General features: G+C 44.4%; 1 protein-coding gene across 1 annotated transcript in view; it reads right to left on the bottom strand.

Annotated features, from left to right (window-relative positions):
* The window catches only part of HECTD2 (HECT domain E3 ubiquitin protein ligase 2), a 70,799-nt gene extending 62,204 nt beyond the window's left edge, over positions 1-8,595 (bottom strand). The window contains exon 1 of the mRNA XM_068961505.1: positions 8,458-8,595. Coding sequence (XP_068817606.1) covers positions 8,458-8,595 — 138 coding nt within the window. The remainder of the gene's footprint in view (positions 1-8,457) is intronic.
* Positions 8,596-14,500: the final 5,905 nt, after the last annotated feature.

The following is a 14,500-nucleotide window of genomic DNA, read 5'->3' as shown; positions in this document are numbered from 1 at the left end:
TCACATTTTATTTCTACTGGACAGAGCTGATATAAATGAGAACATATTTTCCTAAACTAGATCCAATCCAACATGCAATCTCAGGAAACAGGACAGAATTATTATTTTGATCCGTCATTTCTCTGCATCATTCTGGAGAAAAAGAGCTGATGCAGCAAATGTAAACATGGTATAATATGTAGAAGAAGAATCAAAGATATCTGAAGGAATAAAATCTGAGTTTCTTGCTTTGGTCATTTCAGATATGTATACAGAGACAATGGCAATTTCTACACTTTCGGCCACACCTCAATGAAATTTATTTTTCAAACCCCAAAGTAAATAGTTTGGCAACATATTGTGTGTGCCAAGTCGGTTCAGTAGTGTGTGACTCTTTGAGACCCTATGGCCCATAGCCTGCCCAGCTCCTCTTTCCATGGGATTCTCTAGCCAAGAATACTCGAGTGGGTTGCCATGCCCTCCTCCAGGGGATCTTTCTGACCCAGGGGTTGAACCCTCATCTCTTATGTCTCCTGCATTGGCAGGGGGCTTCTTTACCATTAGCGCCACCTGGGAAGCCTGGCAATACATTCAGTGCTCCTAATATAAAGCAGGGATCCTTCAGTCTTGTGAGTACACGGAATACCTATGATACACAGAAAAAACCTACAAAAGACTGAACGGCTTCCTGAGATACTGAGCAAAGGTTTCTGCATCAGAAGACTGGTGAACAAAGTACATTTATATGTTTTAAGTTAAAACAGCGTCAGCAGGGAAGCCCTTAGATTGACTATGCTTTGCTTTACTAACTTTTAAATAAACTGACCTAAACTACCTGTTCGGGCCACACCAGATGAGAGGCCTCAGCTGTATTTAGGGTCTAACAAAGGAGACTATTTCAGGCCCTGTTCCCAGGTAAAAAGATGTTGCTTTTCTTTTTTGTGCGTTTTTTCACAGTTCCCTATTAGGATGCTGGGTTAGAAAATCAGTGCTCTACCTCCTTCTATTAAGAAGTGAAAAGTTGGCTCCTTTCAAGGTGTGAACCTTCCTCCCCCCAACTAAAAGGCACCAACCCAAGTTGAACTGTTTTCTTTAAGTGATATAAACCACAACTTTCAAGGGAGACTAAGAAGGACGGGGTTTCTGAAACAAAAGTTTAACACCAAAAAAATTACAATGCATTTGATCTTATAGATAACTGAAAATTAACCCTACTTGATATAAAGAAATGTTAGTCCTGAAGCTCAGAAATTTCAGTGTTTGCTTATCAGGATGGCAATGTGTCTTGGGAGATTTTATTATTTTACAACACAGGGGAAAAAAGCAATACCAACAGATTACCCTTATACAGCAAAATGCTACTTTTAAACTGTGTGATTTGATGAACTCACAATTCTCAATTTACTGTTCTTTTAAAAAAAGAAAAGATGGAAACCAAGTTAATTTGAAACAAAGTTTTCTTTAATGACTAGGTTCAAACTTCAGACTGATTTTTCAATTAAGCTGAATTAGTAAAATTTCAATAATTTCTATTTTTAAAAGGCACATTCATCTATTATAATTATTCCCCTCAAAACGTTTCTTGACTGCTTACTAAACTGTTAGCAAGTTATAAATATCAACTTAGCAACAACTAGTTATTCATATAAGGTTCAGCAGTCTAACATTTTTAAAGTGCAAGAAGGTATCCTCATAATAAATGTAGAAAAACACAAAATTTCCCGAGGTTTCTCAGCTCCACCCACTTCCTTATTCATATTCTGTTGATCTTTTTCTACCCTCTCTTCCTCAATTCAAGTAAATATAAGCAAATTAATTTCCAAACAATATGCCAAAATAAGCTGCTACCCTGGGACATCGCAGTACCCTTAAAGCCATTACTTTTCCCTTTCAAAAAAATTCTTCTGAACCCAGGAATTCCCCAGCCCTGAAGACTTCAGAGAGTGCAGGATACCTTTTCATTCAGAGGGCATGTCTGTGAGCATGTGTGTGGCGTGCAGGAAGAGGAGGGAGGTGCATCAGTAATATCTACAGAGTAATAATACAGGTGATATCTACAGAAGAGGCTGTAAACGGAAGTACCATAGCCACCGGATAGATTAGAAAGGGAGCTACAAATAGCAAGGCAGTATCATATTGGACCGGCTTCCCTTGGGGCTCAGTGGTAAAGAATCTGCCTGCCCATGCAAAAGACTCAGGTTCAATCCCTGGGTCAGGAAGATCCCCTGGAGAAGGCAATGGCAACCCACTCCAGTATTCTCACCTGGGAAATCCCATGGACAGGGGAGCCTGGAGGGCTACAGTCCATAGCCTTGCAGAAGTGCTGGACACACCCTAACTAAATAACAACATACTGGACACTTTGGGAAGTTCTCTGGTTCATAACTTACAATGACCATTTTTCTTCAGTTGTTAAATACAGTCAAATTATTTGTGTCCTAACACCCTGAACTAATTATGCAAGGGATAAGCAGGCAACTATAATATGGCTTCAAAGTTTAAAAAAAAAAAAAAAGTGGACAAACCACTTTTTTTAAAAGTCACTTAAAATTAAACACACTCCGGCTAAGTATTTATATAGCTACAGCCCTCCCTTTCTGTGTCTTAAGACTCTCTGATCACTTCTTTAATGAGACTGCTTTATTTTACAAGGCATTTAATGATACATTAATACCATAATGAAAACTGATACTATCAGATACATATTTCTCTCCCAAATAGTTCTATCTCTAGCAACAAAGCTTTGAACAAATTTGTCACTGGACCACATCCTCTTTTCTAATCTAAAAAATACTGCTATAGGTGGGGGTTCTATGAACCACACGGACCCTGACCACAGACAGTACACGGAGTAAGGGAAAGAGCATGGGTGTTTTTGTTTGTTTGTTTTGAGTCAGAAAAGTCTCAGCTGAGACCGAGTTCTGCCCCCTTACCAGCCATTTCACCCTCTGGCAAGGTACACTATATGTAGCCTGACTCTGAGATTCCTGTCCGTGTGAACTGGGAACAGAATCTTCCTCATGATTAGAATGATCAGGTGGTTGGTGATGAATTTTGGTTGAACTAACTGACTAGATGAGAGACGTGTGGACAATGCTTAGCACAGAGAAGGTACTAAATAAATAGTAGCAATTGGAGAAGGCAATGGCGACCCTCCCCAGTACTCTTGCCTGGAAAATCCCATGGACGGAGGAGCCTGGTAGGCTGCATGCAGTCCATCGGGTCGCTAAGAGGCGGACATGACTGAGCGTCTTCCCTTTCACTTTTCACTTTCATGCATTGGAGAAGGAAATGGCAACTCACTCCAGTGTTCTTGCCTGGAGAATCCCAGGGACGGGGGAGCCTGGTGGGCTGCTGTCTATGGGGTCGCACAGAGCAGGACACGACTGAAGCGACGCAGCAGCAGCAGCAGCAATCGTTTGTATTATTTATATGTATTTCACATATGGATACATGATATACCTGTGGTTTATTAAATGGCTTAAGACATCTTCACTACAACAACCTCTACTCTTCCCTATCTCAACTCTTGCGAAAGGTACAAGATTTTCCAAAAATAAGACTCTTCCAAACACCTAGATGGGCAAGTTTTATCAAAGTTCACACATACATATGTTTATTTGGAATGCTGTTGGCTGGGCTGCCTTTTTATGCCTTTTCCTCTGAGAGAATTCATCTGCAAACTTTAGAATTCTTTTCCTTTATTAGTCTTCTCTTTCATTCCACTAGATTCCACTTTGTAGGGATTCTTCCATCCCTTACACCTTATCACATGGCCATGACCCTAGTGGATGCTCCATCATCTCTTGTATGAACTGCAAAGCTCCTTCTTTGCCCTCTTTCTCCTCCCTCCTCCAGTCTAACTACCTCTAATCACTTCCACTAATTTCATTCTGTTGTTCCTTTATTTAAGAAACTCCAATGGTTTCCTGTGAAGCACAGAAAAAAAAAAAAAAAAAGTCCCAACGTCCCTGCCTGCTGATCTGGCCCAGCCCCCATGCAATCTCATTTACCTCCCACAAGTTGCCAGCATGCTTCCACTGGGCTGACTTTATTACTCCCTAATTCTTCCCTTTAAGCCTTGTTCACGTTCTTTTCCCACTTGCTTTTGCCCATCCAAATCCTATCACCCTTCAATGGCCAGCCAGCTTAAATAATTACCGCTGCTTGAAGGCCTTTCTTCACAGTTCTGCACGCACTGATTTCCTTTCTCTGACCTCCTAGAGCGCAAATTGTTTTTATGGCACATGGTGGCTTTTACACATTGCTTTGCTTTGTTGGGTTTTCCTGTGTTAGCTCTGCCTACCCTGGGGCAGGAATCTATTTTTCTTTTTTAAACTTTGCGTTTTCTGCAGCATCTAGCCCAAAGCTAAACATAATAGAGGTTCAATAACTGGTAGTTACATTGTGGCCCAGCGGATCCACCAAGCCGGGTGACACACCCCTGACAGAACCTGTACAAACTTCTCATTTTTATTACTGGACTTCCTACCAAATCCTCTCCACATACCTCAAGACTTGCTCTCACCTTCCCCCTACTTGACAAATCTGACCTTCACTGTGGGCAAACTTTCCGTTTCCATCCTAAACTGATTTCATCCATTTCCCTTCACTGCTCTGACCTAAGTAAAGTCTAGTTCTTTCTTTCAGAGAAGGCAATGGCACCCCACTCCAGTACTCTTGCCTGGAAAATCCCATGGGCGGAGGAGCCTGGTAGGCTGCAGTCCATGGGGTCGCTAAGAGTCAGACATGACTGAGCGACTTCCCTTTCACTTTCACGCATTGGAGAAGGAAATGGCACCCCACTCCAGTGTTCTTGCCTGGAGAATCCCAGGGACGGGGGAGCCTGGTGGGCCGCTGTCTATGGGGTTGCACAGAGTCAGATATGACCGAAGTGACTTAGCAGCAGCAGCAGCAGCAGCAGCAGCAGCAGCTCTTTCTTGAACCCACTTCATTTTCCATAAACCTATGCCATGAAGAATCTCCCCTTCTCTTCTCACGTGATTTAAATGATGAAGTAGACAGACTCATCTTCACTTATCACTATTATCTGCTCCTCTTTTGACCCTTTTCTCCTTCCCTATTCACCAATTTTTTCTAACTTCCATATTACATCAGCAACTAATTTATAATACTCTTCTCCAGTCCAATCTGTCAACTTCAGTAAATACTCACAGCATCAGTCCTTCATATTTTCTGCTCCCGCTAGCTCTCTGGGCCTGCATCACTTCTCCACAGCAGCAAGGCCAAACCCCAGACACTGACAGGCTTCTGAGGGCTCTATCTTGGGCCCTTGAGCCACTCTAACGAGGAACCACCTTAACTGCCATTTCTCTCAGTTCCCCACTACACCTGATTTCTGTTGGGCCTCATTCACTTAACCTGTACCTTTGACTACGCCATTTCAAATGCTGCTCCATAAACTAAGCAGACTTGGGGCAGTGTAGTTAAAACACAGACTCCAACGAACTTTTTATTCAGTACACAGAACATCAATTTTCAATCTTAGCTACCCCTGAGAATTAAAAAAAAAAAAAAAATAGGTGCCTGAGCCCCACTCCCAGAATTGATCTAATTGGCCTGCATCTGAGCCTGAGCAATGATGGCTTCAAAAGTTCCCATTCCCCCATGCAGCAGAAGTTGAGAACTGGTGAGCAAAAGTGAGATCTAGGAACCTGGACTTCACCAAGCTACCAAGGGATCCTGGTGGTCAGTCGGGTTTGTGTGTTAGGCACCTCCTGGCTGGAATGGACTTCCTGCGTGCTTAGGAAGTTGTAGGATCAATCACGTTAGGGTTGTTTTTCCAGCACCCTCAATCCCACTCCTGCACCTTTTAAAAAAAATTTCTGGGATACAGTCCCAACTCTTCAAGTGTAATCAGGGTCATCATAACCTGGCCTTCTACTTATTTTAGGGAGCTGTCACTCCAAATTATTTCCAAACTCTCATAAAAATGTAATACGGTGATTTCTGGAAAATGTCAGTACTGTAAGGTTACAGTAATTGAGTCATAAACTCAAGTAACAGAGACAGAGCTGTTAACCTGGGGCAAAAAGTAAGCATCACTAAAATAGCTCAAAAAGATAAGCTATTGATAGTACTCAGCTTCCTAAGCAAACCTCCAGAAGCTCTATTTGATCCACATGGAGGCTGAAAAAGAACCAAGCAGGCCACAAGCTGTCTTTCCCTGTCCCCCACACCAAGGCTTTCCCATCTATACTGGTGAGCTTGGACGTCATCCAGGCTGCCTGGCTTTCTCGCCCTCAGGAGGCTCAAGTGCACATTTTCTTGACTAAGGCTTTTCACTGCTATCACTCAGAATGCCAGCTCTAGAAATCTCTCTTTAACAAATACACACTTCGTTACTGGCTAAGTTTCTCATCCTCCCCCTTGCTCTCCTAACTCGCTGCAAAACCTGAGAACTCCTTTTCTTGCCTGACGTGACTCAAAACCTCAGTGCTAATGATAAACTCTATCATTTCAAAGAGTCTGAAATTCTGAATGTCATTAAAAAAACAAAAACCTGTCATTAAAACACACACAAAAAACAATGTTACCCACTCTGCTTGTAAGGCGCCAGAAATTGCCTTCAAAAATCTCAAGTCTTCATTCTTATCCTCTTCTAATTTAACCTGTTTTTTCAAGGTTTTATTCAAGACCTTAAAAAACTTTCTGAACTCTGTTCTTCTGTCTGTCCAGCAGTACAAGCCCATATTCTTTTGTTCACACTTATGAAATCCTCTAAGCTCTTAATACTGAAAGAGCTTATTTGGTAACTAAACATGTACCTGAACTGAACTTTTTGACAATCCAACCTGAACTGAACTGATAGGAAGCTACTAATAGACCTTATCTCACTTAGTGTGAACAACCCACACTTTTCACTGCAGAGTTATTAGTATGCTTAATTATGAGGAACTGGCCAGGACCCCACTGTGGATAGTATACATGATGTATATAAATTAACTTTCTAAAATCCAAAGAACTCTCAATTTCAAAGCCCCTGAAGATAACAGTCTGTAGACCTATGTCCACACTGTATCAATTTCTCCAAGTTTTTATTCCAAGCCTTCGATTTTTCAATTACACAGAAATAAGTAAGTTTTGGGGAGCGTCCTTACTTGAGGACCTAAACTGATTAACACAACTGTTCGTATAAGCGTGCATGCATTCATTGTTTTAAACTGACTTAGAAATAAACTGCTGAAATACTATTTGCCAGTTAAGAACATCCCAGATAAGCTCCAAAAGCCCAGGAAATCAACAGCAAGAACTGGGTCTATAAGCAGCTGAGTGACAAATTTCTTCAAAGCATTTCCCAAAGTAATTTCTACCTGCAACTCCAATTTACCAATCAACTGTAATAATTTTTTTTAAGTGTCTGTCTACACTTTGCTGTGATTTAAGGTATGGTCCGCGTTCTAACAATTTTCAGTTATCACAATCCTTAGACATTTTCCAAAAAACCTACTGAATCAAACGTTATTTCTATAACATTTTAAATTAGAGTTAGCTATTTTAGTAAGTTCTTAGTCATTTAAGAGGGAGGTTTTAGGAAATGAATTGCAACCAGGAATAAGGAAAATGTATCATGTTTTCTAAACTTTTACTATTTTGTTACACAGGCTGAATAAGTCATGCTCTTTAAATGTACTGAAGTTTCAAGAAGTATATAAATATGGGATCAAATGAAAAAATCTAAAAAATTAGAGGTTAATTGTGTGTGTGTGTGCGCTCCAAAGTAAACAGTCATAACCACCAGTAAAAGTAGGGAAGAGGGGCTGTCCCATTACATCATCTGGCAATCTGTAGTTTGAAGCCTGAAAGCGCTCTCCAAATAATCCTTAAGAAAATCCAGCTGGGAAATCATCCCCGAGAAGCTTACATCCCTTGAGTTTAAATATAAGGTTAAAAAAGCTTCCCCACCTTACGTCACATGTCTGTACCATATGAAAAAGAAAACCCATCACCGAGACATCTACCTCCCACTATCCTGACAGCAAACGAAAGGTCACAATTAAGTGGAAACTCGCCTCAGAGCCTGTTCAATCTGAAGGAGGAACGGAAAGAAAAAGCGAAGAAAAGGGGAGAAATCTTCGCTCTCCCACGGCAGGCGGCTCAGCGGAAAACCCACTCCCGCCTGCCTGTCACCTTATCCTCATCCAAGAGCCGATGGACTCCAAAAAGCTGGTCATTTCCTTAGAGAAAGAGGGAAGCCCCCAAACCAGAAAATGACCGAAAACAGCCAGCTGACTCGGCCACCCCGGCATTCCCCGAGGGTGGAAGGTGCAGCTCGAGAAATGATCACGGCTGTCCCCGAGACACAACTCCTCGATTTCAGCCCGAGGAAGGGCAGCCTGAGCGCTTCTCCCCGGGGGGGGTCCGGGGCTCCCTGGAGGAGAAGCGGGGCCCCGGGCGCCCCTCGCCCCCCTCGCGACCGGCCGTCGGGGCGCCCCGCGGCCCCCGCCCGGCACCTACCGCAGGGGCACTGGCGCCCGCCGACACGATGGGCGGCAGCTTCTCACGCTCGGGTTCCTTCCCTTTCTTCTCCTCGGGCGCAGTCGCAGCCACCGCCGGCGGCGCGGCGGGCGAGGGCACCCGATCCGCTTCACTCATGTCGGGCCGGGCGGCTGGAGCGCGAGGCGGCGGCAGCGGCGGCGGCGGCGGCGGCCAGGCTGCGGCTGGGGTTGGCGCTGCTGCCGCCGCGGCCGCGAGAGGGCTCTGGGCCACCGCGTCCAGCCTCCGCCGCCGCTCCGCCCCCGCCCGCGCCCGCGCCCGCGCCCGCGCCCGCGCCCGCGCCCGCGCCCGCGCCGCGGCCCCGCGCTCGCGCCGCGCGCGCGCCCGGATGCCCGCCCCGCCCCCGCCCCCGCCCCCGCTCGCGGGGCCAGCCAGCCCGCGGCTCCCGCCCGCTCCTCGCCTCTGTCGCCCCCTCCTCGCCCCCGGCTGGGCTCGCGGGGAGCGGGTCCCGGACGCTGGCCGCTGCCACCCTCGCTGCCCCGGGGGCCTGGAGAGGAGGCGCCGCAGCCGGGCCGCCATGTTGTTTGCCGACCGTCGCCCGAACCGGCGAGGAGGGGGTCGGGACTAGCGAGTCAGTACTCTGGGGGACACGGCGAAGCCAGCAGAGGTCGCGCGGGGATAGAGCGTTCCCGAATGGCTTCCGTGGGGCGGGGCGCGCGCGGCAGCCTCCTCTGCACGGACGGCCCGGACTTGGGGCGCCTAGACCCGCGGGGGATTTTTCCTCTCCAGCGCCTGCAAAACCGTCGCCTTCGGGCCGCTGCTCGTCCCTGCCACCCCTGCCCGCCCGCCCGCTTGCCCCAAGAGCGAGGTCTCGAGCCTGGGCGTCCTCAGCAGGCAACCTTGCTTTTACAGTCGACCGACCCTTTGTAGATGCCCCAAGAGCCCCCATCTACAAAAGAAAAGGCCGAGGTGGGGAGAGGGGAAATGAGACGCCGTGGGCTCCACCTTCCCCACCGCAGGGCGGGACGGCCAGGCCACACTTTCCATTCCTGTTCTTCCCGTCCCTACTTGGACTGCCAAATCCGCCTCTCCCTTCCCGTCCCCACGCGCCTACATCTCGCTCTCTCCCCGCATCTCTTTGCTGCCTCCTATCCCTTCCTTGTTCGTTTCCTTTTATAAGTTGCAGATGGACAGACCCAAACTCCGCCGCATAATCCTTAATGTCAGATCGTTAATATGGGTGCGAACTTTAAAAGTGAGGAGGAAAGCTTTTAATCATGATATTAAAACATCCCCCATCCCCACCCCCACGACCAAGCCACACAGACATTTCCTTTCCTTTCCGCCCCCTCCTTTTCCTTCTCTCAGTCTACTGGAGCTGCGGAGACACCTGCTGATCTAAGGGAAAGGAGAGAGTAAGAATGTGCTGCATCGTCTATTAAAAACAGGGAATTATTGACGGTCATATACACAGCTCTCGGTAGCGGCTTTGTTATTTTACTTGAGGATGAGTGAATTTTCAAATCATGGGTACCCAGATCCAAATAACTAAAAATATCTCTGAAACTTGTTTGGGAGGATGTTTGGGTTATCTGTTATTTTACATAATTCAGAATTATTAGCATAACTGAGTACTAGTTATAGTGCACCATGAAACGAGGTTGCATGTTTTTTTCTTCAAACCCAGAATTTGTAACAAACAGATCTGAAGTAAATCATGTAATGACTATAATAATTAGTATTCAGGATTGCCTTCTATATTATAAATTCCGACTTTCATTTATAGAAGGGCTTTCTAGTTTTAATATAGTTGCTGTCATCACCTATGTAAATGTTAATTAGCAAAAAGGTTTGGAGTGCCCTATAGTTGGCAAAAAGTATTTCAGTGCTAATTAGTCTCGGAGGGAAAACGACTGGGACACACGTTACTTTGCCACATTCTCCTATTTTTCTTGAATTCTTTTTTTAGGATTTTCATTTCTTCTCAAACCTATGAAATATTCACCCTATAGGAGGAATATATAATTATTTCCTACTTTTAGCAGGTCATTGTTCTGATCTTTTGATACAGCAGCAACTGAAATATTATAAATGGAAGGCTTTAACTGCAGTTCAAGATAGTCTATGCTGCCAAGCTATATCGATAGAACAAATTATTGCTGTTCAGTTGCTAAGTCTGACTCTGCAACCTCATGGACTGAGGCAGGCCAGACTCTTGTCCTTCACTATCTCCCAGAGTTTGCTCTAATTCATGTACATTGAGTCAGTGATGCTACCTAACCATCTCATCCTCTGTTGTCCCCTTCTGCCCTCAATCTTTCCCAGCATCAGGATCTTTTGATGGTTAGCCAGTGAGTCCGCTCTTCGCATCTGGTGGCCAAAGTATTGGAGTTTCAGCTTCAGCGTCAGTCCTTCCAGTGAATATTCGGGATTGATTTCCTTTAGGACACGACTGGTTTGATCTCCTTGCAGTCCAAGGGACTCTCAAGAGTCTTCTCCAGCACAATTCAAAAGCATCAGTTCTTCTTGGGCACTCAGCTTTCTTTATGATCCAACTCTCACATCCATACACGACTACTGGAAAAACCATAGCTTTAACTATATGGGCCTTAGTTGGCAAAGTGATGTTTCTGCTTTTAAGTACACTGTAGGTTTGTCATAGCTTTCCTTCCAAGGAGCAAGCGTCTTTTAATTTCATAGCTGCTAATAGAAAAAATACTAGGGGAAAATAACAAAATCTTCCCTCCATATCCACAAGCTCAGCCTCTGTGTATCGAAAATACTCAAAAGAAATTTTTTTAGGAAGTTCCATAAAGCAAAACTTGAATTTGCCACCAAATGTTTATATAGCATTTACATTGTATTAGGTATTATAAGTAATCTAGAGACAATTTAAAGTACATGGGACCATATGTGTAGGTTAAATGCAAATACTATGCCATTTTACAAGGGACTTGAGGATCCTTGGACTTTGGTATCCATGGGGACCTGGAAACAATCCCTCTTGGATAGAATGAACAACTGTATCTTTTGCTATCCTTTAAAACTAGATTTAGTAATTTGTGATTAAAATGCTTGGAAGAGAAACCAGTTGAATTACAGGCCTTATGCTTTCTCTTTTCATGTGTGAGACTAAATAGAAGTTTGTCTGTACATGTACTCACATTCAATAGAACAAATGCTTCAATATTGGCAAAACAAGGCAAATCAGAAATTTTAATTTCTGCTACTGTGCCAGAATAGATTATCCACTTCTAAACAAGTATGCTGATTAATTCACCTGGAAGTTACATTCTCCCCGGCCCCCCAGCCCCTGCAAAAAAAAGAGATAATTCATTGATTTTTTTTTTTACTTCCTGTTAAATACATTGCTCTCAATACACCACCCCATCCTTTCATCATCTGCATGTGCTCGAGAATGGAGACTGGGAGAGGGGCTTCTGGAATGCTGCAGAGTGATGACTCCAGTGGGCTGAGGAAACAGAGTCCTAACCGCCACCAAGACACTTCTGAAGGCCCGGGTAGGGCTGAGAGGTTGTGGTGCAGGACACAACGTTCCGGTTGCTCTGTACAGAAGTGTGGAAAACATGCTTTTCAGCTCTGCCAAGTGTTAACAAAAAGTGCAACAGTGATGCCATCCAAGTTCAAACTCGTTAGCCCGGGAAAACTTGGGAGTGAAGCAGGAGAAACATTTCACCTTCCTAAGTCCAGATGGGAAACGTGAGCTGATTCATCATACCTGTGGGGTATAAGAGTTTGGTGGTGGGGTGGGGAACTTAAAGAACGGGTTATTTCCGTGAAAGCAAAGACAAAACTACAAGGTAATTAAAAGATCTAAATTATAGGTAACATTCTACTGTAATTGTATACAGTGGTACTAATCTAGTGAACAGTAGCAAAGTAAGTTCTGAAAGTTTGGTCCAGTTCAGTCACACAGTCGTGTCCGACTCTTTGCGACCCCATGGACTGCAGCACGCCAGGGTTCCCTGTTCATCACTCACTCCCGGAGCTTGCTCAAACTCATGTCCACTGATTTAGTGATGCAATCCAACCATCTCATTGTCTATCGCCCACTCCTCCTGCATTCAGTCTTTCCTAGAATCAGGGTTTTTTCCAATGAGTCAGTTATTTGCATCAGGTGGCCAAAATATTGGAGTTTCAGCTTCAACATCAGTCCTTTCAATGAATATTCAGGGTTGATTACCTTTAGGATTGACTGGTTTGATCTCTTTGCAGCCCAAGGGACTCTCAAGAGTCTTCTCCAACACCACAGTTCAAAAGCATCAATTCTTCGGCACTCAGCTTTCTTTATAGTCCAACTCTCACATCCATACATGACCACTGGAAAAACCACAACCTTGACTAGATGGACCTTTGTTGACAAAGTAATGTCTCTGCTTTTTAATATGCTGTCTAGGTCAGTCATAACTTTCCATCCAAGGAGTAAGCATCTTTTAATTTCATGGCTGCAATCACCATCTGCAGTAATTTTGGAGCCCCCCAAAATAAAGTCTGCCACTGTTCCCACTGTTTCTCCATCTATTTGCCATGAAGTGAAGGGAGTGGATGCCATGATCTTAGTTTTCTGAATGTTGAGCTTTAAGCCAGCTTTTTCACTGTCCTCTTTAACTATCATCAAGAGGCTCTTTAGTTCTTCTTCACTTTCTGCCATAAGGGTGGTGTCATCTGCATATCTGTGGTTATTGATATTTCTCCCAGCAATCTTGATTCCAGCTTGTGCTTCATCCAGCCCAGTGTTTCTCATGATGTACTCTGCAAATAAGTTAAATAAACACAGTGATAATATACAGCCTTGATGTACTCCTTTTCCTATTTGGAACCAGTCTGTTGTTCCAGTCCAGAGAGGAGAAGGGTCATGTTTAATTGCAACTTGAGTCTCCACATGTAGCACACTATGTGGCATGTGCTGTTAAGGCACTCAATAAACTCAGAATAGAGGGAAATAAGATGCTTTTCTTAATGTGGCTTGTAAGGTGTTATAAAAACAGTTTCCAAAGGGGAATAATAAAAATGCTTCAAGTGAAGAGACACACTCATTTTTTCTCTTTCTTTTTTAAATTGAGGTAGAGTTGACTTGGACCCCACGTCCAAGGTAAAAGAAACCCAAGTAAGATGGTATGTGTTGCGAGAGGGCATCAGAGCGCAGACACACTGAAACCATAATCACAGAAAACTAGCCAGTCTGATCAGACAGACCACTGCCTTGTCTAACTCAATGAAACTAAGCCATGCCCGTGGGGCCACCCAAGGGCGGGTCATAGTGGAGAGGTCTGACAGAATGTGGGCCACTGGAGAAGGGAATGGCAAACCACTTCAGTATTCTTGCCTTGAGAACCCCATGAACAGTATGAAAAGGAAAAATGACAGGATACTGAAAGAGGAACTCCCCAGGTCAGTAGGGGCCCAATATGCTACTGGAGATCAGTGGAGAAATAACTCCAGAAAGAATGAAGGGATGGAGCCAAAGCAAAAACAATACCCAGCTGTGGATGTGACTGGTGATAGAAGCAAGGTCCGATGCTGTAAAGAGCAATATTGCATAGGAACCTGGAAGGTTAGGTCCATGAATCAAGGCAAGTTGGAAGTGGTCAAACAAGAGATGGCAAGAGTGAATGTCTACATTCTAGGAATCAGCGAACTAAAATGGACTGGAATGGGTGAATTTAACTCAGATGACCATTATATCTACTACTGTGGGCAGGAATCCCTCAGAAGAAATGGAGTAGCCATCATGGTCAATGAAAGAGTTCGAAATGCAGTACTTGGATGCAATCTCAAAAACGACAGAATGGTCTCTCTTCATTTCCAAGGCAAACCATTCAATATCACAGTGATCCAAGCATATGCCCCAACCAGTAACACTGAAGAAGCCAAAACTGAATAGTTCTATGAAGACCTACAAGACCTTTTAGAACTAACACTCAAAAAAGATGTCCTTCTCATTATAGGGGACTGGAATGCAAAAGTAGGAAATCAAGAAATACCTGAAGTTACAGGCAAATTTGGCCTTGGAGAATGGAATGAAGCAGGGCAAAGGCTAATA

Source organism: Capricornis sumatraensis, chromosome 23 (genome assembly GCF_032405125.1).
Source record: "Capricornis sumatraensis isolate serow.1 chromosome 23, serow.2, whole genome shotgun sequence".
Classification (NCBI taxonomy): Eukaryota; Metazoa; Chordata; class Mammalia; order Artiodactyla; family Bovidae; genus Capricornis; species Capricornis sumatraensis.
Note: the sequence above shows the minus strand (reverse complement) of the source record. Positions and strands in the feature narration are given on the sequence as shown.